General features: G+C 35.8%; 2 protein-coding genes across 3 annotated transcripts in view; one reads left to right on the forward strand and one right to left on the reverse strand.

Moving 5' to 3' along the window:
• The window catches only part of acad11 (acyl-CoA dehydrogenase family, member 11), a 96,120-nt gene extending 87,796 nt beyond the window's left edge, over positions 1–8,324 (forward strand). For both annotated transcript variants that reach the window (XM_081353023.1, XM_081353024.1), the window contains exons 17-20: positions 1,059–1,213; positions 2,142–2,258; positions 5,624–5,733; positions 6,960–8,324. In XM_081353023.1, coding sequence (XP_081209149.1) covers positions 1,059–1,213; positions 2,142–2,258; positions 5,624–5,733; positions 6,960–7,074 — 497 coding nt within the window. In that variant the 3' untranslated portion in view covers positions 7,075–8,324. The remainder of the gene's footprint in view (positions 1–1,058; positions 1,214–2,141; positions 2,259–5,623; positions 5,734–6,959) is intronic.
• Positions 8,325–9,940: 1,616 nt separating this feature from the next.
• LOC308682688 (uncharacterized protein) lies at positions 9,941–13,206 on the reverse strand. Its single transcript, XM_081352568.1, has 6 exons — positions 12,907–13,206; positions 11,506–11,532; positions 10,956–11,036; positions 10,743–10,850; positions 10,482–10,541; positions 9,941–10,403 (listed from the first exon to the last, which is right to left on the reverse strand). Exons 1-6 carry the CDS (start codon positions 13,021–13,023, stop codon positions 10,332–10,334), a joined length of 465 nt encoding a protein of 154 aa, XP_081208694.1. The 5' UTR covers positions 13,024–13,206; the 3' UTR covers positions 9,941–10,331.
• Positions 13,207–17,336: the final 4,130 nt, after the last annotated feature.

Raw genomic sequence — 17,336 nt, forward strand, 5'->3', positions numbered from 1 at the left:
CTTAACTTTGAAATATGTATGATAAAATGTATACTTTAGTTTTTACAAAGAAAGATTACACTTGAATTGTTGTTGTAATTGTAACCTTTTTAATAAAAAAATATATTTACAAGGTAGATGTAAACAAACTATTAAAAGGTAAATATAAGCCTTTTCTTTAAATAACTTTTATTGTGTTTTATTATTGACAAATTTGGGGAGAGCATAAATATTCCAAAACTGAAAATACAGTATGAGAATTAACTGCACAATTACTAGACATGTTTTCCTTGGATATTATAGGCCAAATTGCAAGCACAATATGAGGAAAAATAAAAAAGAATTGAGATGCTTCCAACTGTTGCTCTTGCATTCTTGTGGCTCAGTGACTCACCTGAATGAATGGCTAATTAAGTATGCAGGCCCCATTGTCTCCTCAGGTGTGAACCACTATATATGCATGACCGTTGACGCCCACTCCGCATATGGCCTTTCCAAACAGAAAGTGCTTTGCAAAATTCAAATCAATGTATTGTGTTATGTGAATGATAAGGCAGGGTGATTTTCACTTCATTTTGAAGAAAAAACACTAGGCGATGACATCTTTTAGACAAAAGTCTTATTGGCACATATTTAGAATGTGTTTTATGGCCTTATTTCAGAAACTTTAGTTTTTAGTTTTTTCAATAACCACGCATAAACATTATTCTCTCAGAAATGCAGACATGTACATTCTTGTTGCTCACATTTCATGGTAGCCCTGTTTGTGCTAAATAGTGTGTAATTTTTTTTTTTTTTTTTTTTTATTAATATGTTTATAAGCAACTGAAAAAAGCAAAAATGTCAGGGCATGTCAGAACATCTCAAGGACCCCAAAAACACCTTAGACCCCAGAGGGTTAACCTATTTTTTTACACCCAAGGCTGGTTATGAAATGACTCAATTTGCCATGCACAGATTTATGCTTGTTTTATAATATAATTTTGCATTACTATTTGTGGAGCTGTCTAATTAATGTATGGTTGCCATTTGATTCATTGATTAGATAAATTGTTTGCTCTCTGATTGTTTGTTTGTAGGTGAAGGTCGGGGCTTTGAGATCGCTCAGGGACGGCTGGGACCAGGTAGACTTCATCACTGCATGAGGGCTGTGGGGCTGGCAGAGTGGGCACTGGAACTGCTATGCCAACGTGCAGCTCATAGACAAGCCTTTGGAAAGAGACTGTACCAACATGTACGTATGTGATTGACTTAAAGTTTGTTGTTTTGGTTTGTTAATTGTACTACCTTGGATATGTTGTAGATTAGACTCTTTGATGCAAATCGTGCTTTAAAGTTGTACTCTTAGTTTTGACTAAAATACTAAAGCACATGTGAATTTCTTGATTACAGTCGGATTGTAGTAACTGTAGTGTGTTTTTTGACATTACACATTGTTTAATTCATGTATTTTAAATTGTAGCTTCATCATTACAAATGTGTGATTACAAATATTTAAGTACTGTTCATGAAACAAGTGTATTTTAGTTTACATTAAATGCTTGTCATATTATGTAATGTCATATATTGTCATATAATGTAAATGCTTTACATTTAAAAATGTACAGGAAAAAGTATAAGTTCAGCTAATTGCATAAAAGAAATTTACAACAGTATAATTTTGATTACAATTTAAATTCAGCTAAATATCCAAAAACATTTCGCAAAGAAGTATTTTATTAGTAAATATGAGCAATTAAGTATATTATTTTTGTAATATGCACATTTTATAAAAGTATGCTACGGTGTGCTTCTTTTTCACAAGGGTATCCTGAGGTTGTGTTGTAGAGAAAGTTATTCTATGTCTGTCAGGATTATCTAATAGACCATGGAATGGAAGAGAAGACTCTTCCATTCCATGGTTTAAATATTGCACTGTTTAAATATTATTGTGCATAGAGAGTCTTAGACCTCAATAATGTAAGATGCTTGCCAGAGGAATCTTTTGGAATCTGCTCTGATTGACCGCTGGCTGGCCTTACCTCATAGCAAACGGCTCATTACTGACACCCAGTGGATGAGCTTTTTATATCAGCTGGTGTATTTGTAATTCATGCATCAATCCTGTATTTTTTGTTTAGTTTAATGTGTGTAATATATTCAGTGTTTGTTTCTGGCTCTAGGAGGTGGTAGCTCATTGGATAGCAGAGTGTCGAATCGCCATTGCGCAGACGCGTCTGTTAACATTACATGCTGCTCACACACTGGACACACAGGGCAACAAGGCTGCAAGACAACAGGTAAAGTTTACTGTTATACTTTGTAGTTATCATTCTTTTTTTTTCTTTGACATAATTATACATTTTCTGAATTGCACTTGAAATAATTAAACTGACTTGACAAAGTCTGTCTCACTCTTTTTTCTCTGTCTGTCTCTCATCTCAGTCACTCTCACTTAATGCATGAACTGAAACTCCAATAGATGATGGAAGATGTGCAGATATCAACTCTGACAGACTGACCTTTCATAACACCATGCACGCACGCACACAAAGTTAATCTCAGAACTCATATCCTCTCTTTCTGTCACTCCCTATCAACAGATGTGTCTGTTGGAGTGATATGTTCACATGGGATGTGTCCAGCTCCAGAGAGCAGTAGAGCCTGAGCAGCATAACTCCAGTCTTCAGTGTCACATGATCCTTCAGAAATCATTCTAATATGTTGTTTTGCTGCTCAAGAAACATTTTTTGTTATTATTGTTATCAATGTTGCAAACCTGCTTAACATTTTTGTGAAAACAATGATACCATTGAAACATTTGTGGTAAGATTAAAAAAAGATAAATGAATGCCTGTATTCATCAAGGATGCATTAAATTGATTAAAAGTGACAGTGAAGAAAATTATAATGTTTCAAACCATTTCTATTTAATAAATGCAAATAAATTCTGTTCATTGAACTTTCTACTTTCTATCTGAAAAAAAGTTTCACCATTTCCATAAAAAATGTTAAGCAGTACAAGTGTTTTGATAATAATAAAAAAAATGTTGCCTGTGCACCAAACCAGCATATTAGAATGATTTTGGAAGGATCATGTGGCTCTGAAACCTAGAGTAATGATGCTGAAAATTCATGCTTTTGCCATCAAAGGAATACATTACATTTAAAAAATATTAAAATAGAAAACAGTTATTTTAATTTGTGATAGTATTTGACAATATTACTGTTTTTACTGTATTTTGATTAAATAAATGCATACTTGGTGAGCATAAGAGACTTCGTTCAAAAACGTATATATATATATTTTTTTTTTTACTTTTGACAGGTACAGGTTAGAGCAGGTGTTTTCAAAACTGGGGTGCAGGAGTCTGTAAGGGGATGCAAAGGGATGTGTGAAAGATATGAGAATTTTTGTTAAGGGCTGTTAAAATTCATGTGTGTACTTAAAGTATTAAAAATGAATTATTATTATTATACTTTCACCAAATCATGAGGTAGTGATTTGTTCAAAACAATTAATGACAATGTAAATATCAATTTAGGAAACAGTTATTTAATTTTGGTCATAATATCTGTAAATAAATTGGTTATTATTATACATTAGAAAACTTAATTATATACATTAAAATATATTAATATTTTGAGAAGGGGGTCCCTTACAATATCATCATTATTTTTTCAGGGTCTTTATTACAGACCCCTAGCCTGGTAATACCAGACTCTGCTACTTCACTTTGCTTCGTAGACAGAGTCTGGAATGGCATAACAGAGAAGTGTTTTCTCTCTTGCTAGGGGGCGCTTGTCTGAAGTTTAAAATCATTGGTTACCCGTAAGCCAATCACATAACGTTTGGTTATGGCGTGTGTTATGTGCATGCTCGGCCGCATTTAACTTTCACTGTAAACACATGTATGATGCGAAAACAAAACCATTGAGTGAAATACCGGAGTGAACATGGCTGTGAACGACTTTTGCAGGTTAAGTTAAGTAAATCTACGCATCCACGGTACAATCAGCGTGTACGTCACGGCTCTCAGCCCGCCCTCTGTTCGTTGATTGGCCCGGCTGTTTCCAGACCGGTGGCAAACAGAAAGCTCTGAAGCTGTCTCAGACTGAGTACAGAAGCGAAATGAAATTGAGCGGAAGTACGAAGTCTGACGTAGTCAGGCTAACAGACCCCCTGACATGGTGATGAAAAAGAAATCAGATGAGAGTAAATAAAAAAAATATATATTTCAGTGATTCTGCATTTGCTCACAAAACATTTGTGTTCACCCGGGAAACTTTTGTATTCTCTCACAAAATGTTTTGCGATACCTCAAGAAATACATTTTGTGTTGTCTCCCAAAAGTATTGCGTTCCCCTGGGAAAATTTGCAAAAGCATTGGAATATAGTGAAAGTTCCTTTGCATGAAACTCAAAAGCCATGAAATGTAATTTTATTTTTCCCACCATCACCATGTCCCTTCAGGGGCTCCATACTTAGACATCAAAAAGTTTGAAAGTGCTTATGTAAATGTCAAGTATATATTTGTATAGCGCTTTTCAGAATACAGATTGTATCAAAGCAGCTTCACAGTATTAAATTAAAATAATACAACAAGGTTTGTTTCTAGTGGAATTTATTGATTGATAAAATCAAATTAAATATGCCCAAAATATCCCCAAAATGCCCCTCTAAATAGTTGACAAATTGAATTAACTATTAATTAAATACTGACCAGGGTCAGAGACTAACTTTTCCATTAAGGGGTTTTATTTGGCACCTGAAATTGACATGTTTATTCACACAAACTGCTTAATGCTGCTAGACGGTGGCGTTTATGTATACAAAAATAATATCCTCATCTACTTTAATAATGGAAAAAAGTAATAGAAAATAAAACCATTCTATTTTAAAACTTAATAAAAACAAACGTCTTAATCCAGTTCCCCTTCCAGCCCTCAACTCTCTCCATATACACACTTTAAACCTTCTGCCATGTGGTCCCATGCAGTTGTGGCAGGGGCCATTTACTCAACTTCAGTTTCTCTAGGTTCAGACAGAATAGTAGGGCTCTGTATCCCACTGGCTGTAGTCACGGTAACACAGTGTTCAGGCTTCAGCTAATAGAGATGAAGCATATTCTTGCAGCGATTCTGTTAATGTTAGCCTACCTGCTGTTTCCTCCTTGCTGAACCAACACCTTATGTTTGATTCATATTGTGGGTTCGGAGAAAAGCCAAACACCTTAAGCACGTCTCCTGCTGGGGTGGTTTTAAAAGTAGATACATCACTGTATACAGCCCGTTTATGAATTCTGCACATTAGTTTATTATGAGGCCCAGTCCTCCAGCAGATGGGCGAACATAATTGCAGATTTCATATTTATCTGCTCATGTCTGTGTATTCAAAATTAAATGTCTTGTTGGATGCATACCAGATCCACACAAATCTAGAATTGTACGAAACAACCGAGGATTACGTTAGTGAGATGGAATCTTATTAGCTTTTACTGCATGTTCCTGTGGAGATGTCTCTGCCTGTAAGGTCCCAGTGTGGTACTTTTGAATTAAACCACTCTCAAATGAAGGACATAAGCAAAACAAACACACGCACACAGATCTGTTTGCCACCCATAATATCTTGACCTTGTGGGATTTTTTTTTTCTTCTTCATTAGATTGCTATGATAAAGGTGGCGGCAGGCAGGATGGCAAGTAAGGTGGTGGACTGTGCCATTCAAGTTTACGGTGGTGCAGGAGTTTCTGATGACTTCCCACTTGCAGAAATGTGAGTAAATTATTGTTTCCTGAAGACATGTGTACATCATATTTTCATTTGCTGAAATTTTGTAGGTGAGGTAAATGAGTTTCTAAATTATTTTAAGTATCATGGAATTTCCATAAAATACTTTTGAAAGACATTGCTTTTATCTTGAAGAAAATACCATGTGGTGTATATACTGTATATACAGTGCCATTTAAGTATGAATATATGAATCAGAGGACCTTGATATCTATAATCAAGACAAGGTTTTGGAATGTATAGAGACATTATTTAGTGTTAACATCTGCGAAACATCATGCGTTAACATCATGCATTCAAAACGCATGCACAGAAGCCGCTTCTCAGACAGCATGCAGTATCGAATTGAATTCTTTTCTTTTTTTTGAGATAATGAATTATGTCAAAATGCCCATTTTTGTGAGTCAGATCTGTATCATGTGCGTCAGGTCTTAAAGTGACACCAGCCTAAAAAAACCTGCTGTTGTCTGTATCATTAATGTTATTCAAAGAACAAAAAAAAGAAAATCATTCACACCTCTTGACTGAATCACTTTTGTATCTTAAATAATGATTTATCTGTATTCAATTACACAGTGAAGACTATGCAGTGTTTTTTTCACATTTACTTTTCTTAATTTCTGTAGTATTTGTTACCTGAATCTGTTAAAAGTTATTTAAAAGTTGTTATATATTTTAAACCATATTAAATAATTGTTTGTTGAAGTTGATATTAATTAATAATTAACGTATGTTACAATTATTATTATTATTATTAATATTATTATTAATTTTTATTATTAATGTGGTGTGTATAATATTTGATTTGATTTGATCAAATTCAAAAATTTGATACATGTAAATAATTATGCTAGTGTTAAGAGTTTAATTTTTATTTATTCATGATGATGATAATTTCATAATAATAATCAAAAATATACATATTATTATTATTATTATTATTATTATTGATGTATAATCATTGTAAATTAAAAATAATTGTTCTAGTGTTTTTAGTATTAAGAATTAAATAATTATTTATTGATGATAATTCTACTAATAGTCATAATTATATAAATGTTACAATCATTATTGTAATTATTATTATAATTTTATACCATAAACAGTCAACCTTCTTAAAGCTATTTGATAGCTATTTGAGAATCACTAGAAGTTTTTTGTGATGTGCTGTCATATTAAAAGCATTTTTGTGTGGTTATATGTTTATATAGGTATGCTTATGCACGGACTCTACGCATAGCTGACGGACCTGATGAGGTTCATTTGTCCTCCATTGCTCTCCTGGAGCTCCGAGACCAACAGAGACGAGCCCAAGCTAAACTCTGATTCACCTTAAAACAGCCAAACACAAACTTCTTAATTATTTCTTGAAAATGACTAACGACTATCTTAGAAAAACAGTGATTAGATTCCAAGTGACCTACTTAAACAGAAATAAGCAATATATCATACTCGTATACTCTAATCATTATGGGATATCACAAGTACGTACATAATATAAAGAAAATGTTTGAAAGTTCAATTTGTGTCTTTAATTGAAATGTGACTGTACTTTTTAATTTAATGTAGATCAAATATTATTATAAATTAATGTAGATAATATGTTTTTTTCTTTTCTTTTTAATTCTGTTATCAAAAATGGCTGTTTGCGAAATGGGAATACAGCACATTATAAAGCAATATAATTGTTTTTTTGTAAACTAACTGCACGATTCCTCTCTTACAAATGGGCTATCCACTACCCATCAGACTTAAAGGGGTGGTTGATTATGTTTTCACTTTTCTAACCTTAGTTAGTGTGTAATGTTGCTGTTTGAGCATAAACAACATCTGCAAAGTTACAACGCTCAAAGTTCAAAGCAAAGGGAGATATTTTCTTTTAAAGAGATTGCTTTTTAAGGACTACAACAAACGGCTGGTAGGGACTACACGACATTCCTCCCAGGTTAGTGACATCACTAACCCTAAAATTTACATAAGCCCCGCCCCCGGTAATTTGATTTATAGATTATCAAGACAGAATATGCTAATCGATGACTAGAAGATAACTACACATAAGCTACATAAATTCATAATGTTGCATTCTACATTGTCACTTTTTCTTGAGTCTCTCCATCATTGTCTGACTCCGGTTTGAACATAAAAGGCTAAAAGTTTTAGAAATTTAGTGTATGTCTGTGTGAGGTAAAAGGACACAAGTTTTTTGCAGCTCCGTCCTCTGTGCCGGGAGCAGCAGCTCATTTGCATTTGAAGGGACAGGACACAAAAATGGTGCGTTTTTCCTCACCCTCAAAAAATGACAATTTTAACATGCTACATAAAAATATCTGTGGGGTATTTTGAGCTAAAATTTCACATACACACTCTGGGGACATCAAAGACTTATTTTACATCTTGTTAAAAGGGCATTATACCACTCCTTTAAGCAGACTGGTGTGAAGAATGTGTGTGTTGAAATATTGCATCTCTTCATGTCTCTGTGTCATGGCTTCCTCACAGAATTTCCATCCCACCTCATCAGATCTTGTTTAGTTGTCCTTAAGTCTGGTGTGTTTATAAAAGCCCTAGTGCTAGTGTGTGTGTGTGTTTTTGAGTGTGTTATGTCAGTTGTCCTAGTGCTATGTCACTAAATGGATTACTCTTTAAAGGGTAACTAAACCCTTGGTCAGAGCCTGACTCTACCCACTGGCAATATTTGAAAAATGCTATAAAAGTGGGCAGACCCCAGCGGAGATAGAGGGGACGAACCGTGAGCGGGGGGGCGTGCACCTGATACCCGCTGTCAGACTCTCTAAAATGGAGAGTGACTCACAGGGTCGCAAGACGACGTAAAGTACATGCATCTGATGAGTTTTATCGAGTTGATGTCAATAGTGCGCGCGCTCTCTATAGGCATTTTCATATTTTGCCGCTATGTGAAAAAATCCAGCAAAATGCACTGTCGTGTTTGTCGACCCCAGAGGATTAACTTTAACCTAACCATAAATTGTGATTAAAATATGATCACTCACATCAAGACGCCGCTGCAGTGGTGGAGTCCATGCAGGAGGAGCAGCGTTTGGCACTGCGTCGCTTTTCAGCGCGAGCTGTGTGGAGAAGCCCATTCCACCTCTATTGCGTTGGAAAAGCAATTCCGCATAAAATGCAGGTTTCACGCTCACGGTCTTCCAGGCCAAGTGCATGCAAACACTGGCGCCTAATTTCCAAGTCTGCTGGAAAGCTATGCAGTCCAGCAGTGCTGTTGCCACTAGCAACACTACACCTACCACTATACTAAATACAGATAAATCTACGCTAGCTCATCCAAGGGCGTGGTGAGCTCGTACCAAGGGAGGGCGTGGTGAGCTGGAACCTGCTTACGTCACGCAGTACCGCTTACGTCACGCAGTACCGCTTACGTCATGCAGTACCGCAACATCCAATAGGAAAATTCAACTGCAGTAGCCACCGTTCAACCTGAAGCACTCAGACATTTTTACACCATATATTGTAGAATTAAAACACTTTATACCCAAATGTCAAAAAAGTTACTCGAATCAATGAACAGCACTAATAAAGCCCCATTCTTACAGATCATTAACTAAAAAAAGGTGGTTTAGGGTTTAGTTACCCTTTAATGGATTACTGCATTTTCTCAGTCCCTCCTTCAGAACTGGAAGGACATTATGCACAGATGGGCTGGTAGTTTGGTACCTTATATAGACACATGCACACACACAGACAACAATGGGCCGTCTGTTGCTATAGATGAAGTCTCAGTGTTTTCTCTCTAATTGGGCATCACCGATCTCTCTGCCAAAGTGCTCTGGCAGTCTGCAAGCATACTGGCATTTTGCTGGTCTTGCATAACCAGACAAGTCTGCTCCACTTTTGCAGTGCACTGGGCCAAAAATCGCCCACTTAGGTAGGAAACCACTGTTTGACCAACATCTAAAGCTATAAACCTGACAAAATAAGCTGTGTACCCCGACTCCCAGAAGGCAAAGCCAGCCAATCAGATTAGAGCTTGCCAGATTGAGAAAATGCTTTCCTAGCAATATGCATCAGACAGGCAGTGTACAGACCTTTTTAGATATTAAACATTGTATAATGATTAAATGCTATTTAGCTTTTTTTTTTTCTCTCCAAAGATTAATTTAAACTTTTAAAGTTTGAAATAATCAGTTTTATGGGAAGAAGTTCAGACCATCCACACTGAAGAAAGGTTATTTAATCAGGAATCTACAAAAGATTTTAGATATATTGTATCGTTTCAAGCAGTGTATATAGACTTCTATAACTTAGTACAACATTGTTCAGAATCATATTAGCAAAAGATAATTAAACTATAAACTTTCTTTTAAATGAGTATTATGCAGGTTTTGAAGCTTAGTATGCTGCATATATGTTCATTTTGAAGTAGTTTTCTTGTGTGTTTAATTGTAAATTCTGGGACCATCCAAATTTTGTCATTAATAGTGATAACATTATCTGCACAACAGAGTCTACTCTCTTTAAGTACATAATCTCAGATTTAAATGAGTTAGAAAGTCAACAGGAAGTCCAGCAGAAGTAAGTGTGGGTCTGGTGCTTCAAAGAACATCTCATGAGCATGTGTTATTCCTCACATTCTTCTTTCTCTTGGGTGCACTTCTTCTGGACCTCTTCTTCACAGACTAAAATAGAGATGGAGTTGTACTTATAACCTTTGACACTGAATTGTCAGAAATGTGTGTATGTTTGAGAGAACTCACCTTTAATGCACCCACTTTTGGATGGGGAACATCCTCGAACTGTCTATGCACACTTACAACCTGTAGCAAAGATCATCGGAGTTTATTCTTTTTTCAGCTTTTTGAAGTGGCCGCATATACAGTGCCATGATACATACAATGGTAGTAGATGATAATATCATAGTACCATTTTGATAAATTGCACTATTGTTGTTTAAGTCTAATTTGTGTATATCATCACTTGCGATTTAAAATGTCATTGTGGCTGTCATGGATATGCACCTGTAGTGGGTTAGTTGCATGGTTGTGGGAAAGAAGTGAGTAAGAGCCGATACGAGACCTGTTGGGCTTCTTCTTACTGGCATTCAAATGCCGCCTCGACCTATCGGTCTAAAGTACAGAACAAAAATGACATGAACTTTTATACTCTCTCTCTCGTTTTCTGCAGAGAGTACAAAATGTTTTTCTCTTATGTTACATTAATGTGTTTCTCACCTGGATGAGTGTGTTTGGAGATCCTTTGACTGAGTAAGATCCAGGCTGTTGAGTGAGTTGAGCTTGTCTTCGCATCCTCACCTGAGAACAGAGTATGGATGTTGGCAAATTTTTGCCTTATGATCAAAGAAAAAGTCACATTATAAATGCTTATTTCAAAAAACTGTTCTTTCTATTCATAAAATAAACCATTATTAAAATTGAATCACAGTTTTCAAAAAAAAAAATATTATGGAGCACAAATATTTTCAACATTGATGATAATAAATGTTTCTTGAGCACCAGATCAGCATATTACAATGATTTCTGAAGGATCAAGTACAGTAAAGACTGGAATAATGATTGAATGCTTTGCCATCACGAGAATAAATTACATTTTAAAATATATTAAAATAGTTCAACTTTTTTATTGTAATAAGTTTTTACAGTATTACAGTTTTTATTGTATTTTTGATCAAATAAATTTAGCCTTGGTGAACATATGAGACTTTTCTAAAACATTAATAATCTTACTGACCCCAAATGTTTAAACTGTATGCCACAGACTCACCAGAGAAGAGAAGGGATCTTCTTCAACCTATGAAAGGACATGAAAGAGGATTATTATTGGGATATTAATTATTTTAACAGCAACTTATTGTTCCAAACTAGTGTTTATATGGCCTCCACGGTTGGTTTTGTAAAGATGGCTATCTGTGGAGATTGCTTGTTTGGAAAACAATCCACAATAGTAACCGTTTGAGCTAGACAGTTGGTCTGTTTAATTTCCTTTCTCTGGAGTCTGTATATTACTAAATAAATATTGATCAAAGCTCTTTTAATTGGCCACTGTATGATACTTCTCAGTACACATACTGTATATGCTTTGTAATTAATACTTTTCTTCACGACCAAGCCACTATTTAGTTTTATTAAATTATTTATTTGTTCATAAATTCAAAACTTCTTTTAAGTGACTAAAATAAATAATAAGATTAAACTCTCTCAGCACTCCTACTATTTCCTCCATTTCATCCCTTCCTTTCCACCTCAATATCTTAAAATGTACTGCATTCTCTTAAAACAATTTAGACATTAAAGAAGCGCAGCATTTACGATGTTTCTTTCTTTATTAACCAGCCACATCTAGCAGAGTAGCAGCACATAGTTCCCTAGAAATTACTGTTTCAGAAAGCCAAGAAAACGAAAGCATTGTTTTCCAAGTACTGTTGAACTATGGAAATTCATCTGAACCTACCAAATTGAAGTTGAAGTGCAACCGTAGAGAGAACATGAGTGTTTGTGTGATAGTTCACACACAGGTGTGTGTATTCATGTCTGTAAGTTAACTCTGGACATGAGACAGAAGAAATGGAAAACTAAGCAAGTGGAAAGTAGCGCTCTGGCACGTTGAAATACCATGGAAAGTTGGAGACGTTTGGTATTTCAGGGTATTTTGGGATGACAGACTTTTGAGTCACAGCTCTTCAGACTCCACAGTAGCGAAGAGTGAAATGACATCTGTGTCTGTGGTTCTGACCCTTCAAACACATCTGGTCAGTGTCTTTACTGCCTCCTTTAACATCTAAAAATACTCATAATGCCTCATGGCCAGTATAATTGCCCTATTCTCTTGCTTTGCCATTGTGACGCAAAACCAAGCTGGAATGGAAACTTGTGGGTTAGCATTCCAAGGCTTTTACTGTAGTCCAGTGTAGACCATAAACTATAAAATCTTGTTTCTTATATTAAGTTCAGTGATTTGCCTGAAATGAACTTAAGCACAGTTGTATTTTGATGTAATGTGTAGTTAATGTGCTGTTAATATGTAATGAATGTGTTATAAATATGATTACACAAGTAAACCCAACTGTACTAGTACCACTAAAAAGCACTTTAAGCAAACTATGATGCATCCCAAATGGAGCGTATTGTATTCTTCAGCCATGCAAGATCTCAAACCAGACCTTACCTTGACCTCTGTAACCTGTGTGCCGGCACAGTCCACACTTCTGCCCGTGCAGTCCAGAGCATGTGTAAGCAGACAACCCTGTAGACAAAGCAGACAGACCCATAGCATTGTGGCCATAGCTGCAAGAGCGTGTTAGTGTGTTTAGAGATCAGATGCTCTGTGGAGCTCCCTCTCTTAGTGCAATAGTTTTATACTCTCAGTCCTAATGGAGACCAGATGGAGATGAGAGAGAAAAGACCATGCCAACCACACGCACACACAGACACACACATCCGCAGTTGTCTGCATAGCAGAGAAACCTCGAACATATTCAAGCAGTTAGAAGAACTGAAACCCAAAAGCTTGCAACCACAGAAAACACACATTCTTATAAGACATAGACAAATATATCATACACACTAGCAAATAGATGGTGTCAGTTATTGATTACAATATATCTAGACCTAGAATATAGAGAAAGTTTGTTGTAACTGAAAAGTAATATAGGTAAACTTTTGTGTCAACATTTTCTAAAGAGATGGAGGAATTTGTGGGGTTGTAAAAAAAAAAAAAAAACCTACTTTAGCAGCTTTCTGCGGCCACATAATAATCACATTCCAGCCTCTGGAACATAGCGAGGATGCTTTGAAGTTACTGTGTTCTTATATGAGAAAAGGCATGTTCAAAGTGTTCACTCAATATCCCGTGCAGATAAAAGAACTACTAAGCTTTTAAATAAACAACACACTTTGACATATGTGTGCACACTTACAGACACACATTTAAATCTCAGACACATGGACATGGCATGGCAAAGGCAAACATCCAGTCCCAGGGCTGAAGAGACGGCAGTAACACTGGTTTGGCAGTTTTCAAGAATTTCAGATTTACTTCTAAAAGACATTGCTCCCCCCCCCCCATCTCTCTCTCTCTCTCTCTCTCTCTCTCTCTCTCTCTCTCTCTCTCTCTCTCTCTCTCTCTCGCTCTCTCGCTCTCATAATGATGTGGAATATTAGATGTTTATATTTCCTTAAATAAATATTCTGGGTTCAATTCAAGCACTTATGGCATACTGTTGATTGACACAAATTAATGGTAACACTTTATAAAAAAACAAAAAATTTCAACTAAATTGTGTTATGATTTTAGTGTGAAACATTGCTTAATGAGAGGCAAGTTGAAATGTTATTTGTTGTAATCAACATTGTCACAAACGCTGTTGATTGAGTTGAACTTTTATTTTACCCAAAATATTCCATTAAGACAAGTAAGTGGTTGCCAAGATGTTGCTATGGTTTTCGTTTTCTAGAATGTTGCAATGTGATTTCTAGGGTGTTATGGATTGCTGGTGATTACATACTTCTCCATGTAAAAAGAGCAAACCCCCAGGTCTCTGTGATTGTAATCTTTATATATGGCACTGTAAATGGATTGGATTTTCTACCTATTTAATCATCTGCCAAGAAAAATCTGCTTGTCTATTTGTCTTGAAAGAAAAATTATGGCATGCATCTAAAGACGGAAAAAATCCCAAAGAGCTTGAGTTGCAATATAAGTGCATACTTGTCGACATCTCATCCCTCACATGAGTTTTGAAAGAAGGGACTAAAAATGGAGAATATACTCAGCACTTTCTGCATAGTCATCGGTTTGATAGATCTGCTGACTGCAGAAAAGGAAAGGAAGCAGCTCTGTTCAATTTAAATTCATGAATTTTTAGTTTCTGATTCTATACAAAGCGACTGCTTTCCCCAAACAGCTATTAGTTTTTGCTGTTCCCTCCTCCATCCCCAGCTGATGGAGGAGGGAACAGTTCAATTGCCTCCTCCATCCCCAGCTCCTCCTCTCGTCAGTCAGTTTGGCATTCTGATTCCCCCTGAATAAGAATAAATTCTCGAATTATGTTAATATATGTTATGTATGTTATGTTATACTTTAAAATCTTGAATTAATGATATCTGTAATACATTCATGTTGGTTCTGTTCTGTTTACCCTAAGGGGGGTTATTGCTGCTCTCCCTGCTCTTATTCATGCTAGGCTGCATGGATGCGCCCGGAGTTCTTGCCCAGAACAGAACCATACCGCCAATCCTAACTGTATGCAGTTGCCAATTGTATTTGACGATAGTGGTCCTGACAGAATTACCCTTTTGAGTGTCTTTGAAGAGCACATTCATAAGCCTTAGTCAAATAATCACTTGCTGAACATCTCATACATGTTTCTTCGTGAGATACAAGAAAAACATTTATGGAAGCAGATGTTTTACTGTAACTGACGCTGCGGAGTGAGCTTAGCATTCTATACATTGCAACATTCTTGTGGTGCAGATATTTACCACAGAATAACAAAAACTCAGACACACTGACAGAATAATACTTCAAGTGGGCTGGCTTGCAAACTCTAGTGGTTTTCACCCTTCAGACTGCTTTGGACATTATCCTAAGAAAACGTTTATAAAATATATTAAATTGAGCTGCGTTCTTCGTACATGCTCTCAATAATAAATTTAATTTCTTCCTTTCAGGAGACTTCCTGGAAACTCTTGACTCTTGGTTCGGAGTAAAATCAACCTTGGGTCCTTTGCACCATGACCTCGAGCCAAACACCCCCCAGAAGCCTTTTTTCCCTTGGTTGAACATTATTAAAGTTAGAGCTTATTTAGAGAAATCAGCCGGATGGCTTAGTGTAGGCGCTAATGGATCCTATGATATATCTCATAAATTACCCAACAAATAATGCCCAGAATGGTACCAAACTTATACAGTAGTACAAAAAGGTTCTGTACTCATAAAACGAGGCTTTGGAAAGTCGGAGTTATATTAATAAACACCCTGACGCTTCCGAGCTTTATAACCATTAGTTTGAAGCTCAACAAAAGTGCATCCATCCATTATAAAAGAACTCTGCCAATGGCAATCCACTGCCATTATAAAGCTCGGAAGTGTCAGGGTGTTCATCAATATACCTATTGTATTCGTCTGAAAGAAGAAATTCATATACACCTAGGATGGCTTGGGGGTGAGTAAATCATGGGGTACTTTTCATTTTAAAGTGAACTACTCCTTTAACTGACTAAACAGAGGTTTAGTATAAGCTGTGAACCCCTGTACAAGGCTATGAAAATAATAAACTGATGGTTCTTTTCATAGTAAAATTATTTTTTTCCATTCATTTTCGTCACCCTTGGGTATGTCACCCTTGGGTATAATAATGTGGAAATGTGGGTATACTGTAATATAAAAAAATACTAAACTTTATTGATACAAATTTAAAAAAAAAAAAGAAGAAATTACTTTAAAGTGATACCTCAGTGATACTATGCAGCATCTGATAGCTCTCTGTTTCCAATAACAAAAGAAAAAAAGGAAAACACAATACAAAGAAACAATTTAATTAAAGACTGCAATTTATCCAGTTCACCCTTCAAAAGTGTCACATGACACAAGCTAAAGCAGCACAACCACAAAAGATCTTTCGACTCCAGCTCCTGAAATAAATAAAAAAAATAAGTAAATAAACTATCAAAACTTAATTAAATTTAATCACAGTTTGATGGTTTCATACAGTTCAGTCACGAAGTAGACAGGAGTGATGGGTAAATCACAAAAATATCACAATAAACAATATATAAATAATAATAAAAATAATATAGCTGCGAGCAGCGATGACGGGCCCAAGCCGGTGGCACCGCCACCCTGGTGCCTTTAGGGTAACTGTGCACGACGGGCAATATGACGTTAAATCCGGTAAATGTAAAAGAACCAAATCAAAATTGTCTGAATACACCACTTTTTTTTTTTTTTTGCATCAGCTGGTACAGCCAGCTACAACAGCCACATCCATAAGATCATTTAAATTTAGATGGATTTCATGTCATAAGATGTCATAGCATTTTGAACGAATCAGTTGACTCAAAGATTCAATGATCAATCCATAAACATCTGTCTCATTCATGACTGACATCTGTCTCATTCGTTTGAACGAATGAATCAATGACTAGACTCGCTCATTAAGACAGTCGCCTGGCGACACCTAATGGCGGTTTAGTGTTATGTTTAAAAGTATCATTCTTTCCAACGATTGTTAATTAAATTATATTTAAAACAGTCTCATAACATAATTTAATGCATTGTTATATTTCAGTGTAAAATATTTAATTTGATCAGCCCTAGGGTAGGCCTAACAGCCCTATAGTGTCTTATTATTAAAGAAAAATGAAATGAAAATTTAAAAATGAAAGATGAAGCATGCATTTAATAAGACTAGACTAGGGGGTACCTTGCAGATATTACAATATGCAGATTTAAATATATAATTGCCCCCCACCGTCCCACCCTGTGTGTGTGTGTGTGTGTGTGTGTGTGTGTGTGTGTGTGTGTGTGTGTGTGTGTGTGTGTGTGTGTGTGTGTGTGTGTGTGTGTGTGTGTAATAAAATCATTTAGTTCATTTT

This window comes from Scardinius erythrophthalmus (genome assembly GCF_964197995.2).
Source record: "Scardinius erythrophthalmus genome assembly, chromosome: 22".
Lineage (NCBI taxonomy): Eukaryota > Metazoa > Chordata > Actinopteri > Cypriniformes > Leuciscidae > Scardinius > Scardinius erythrophthalmus.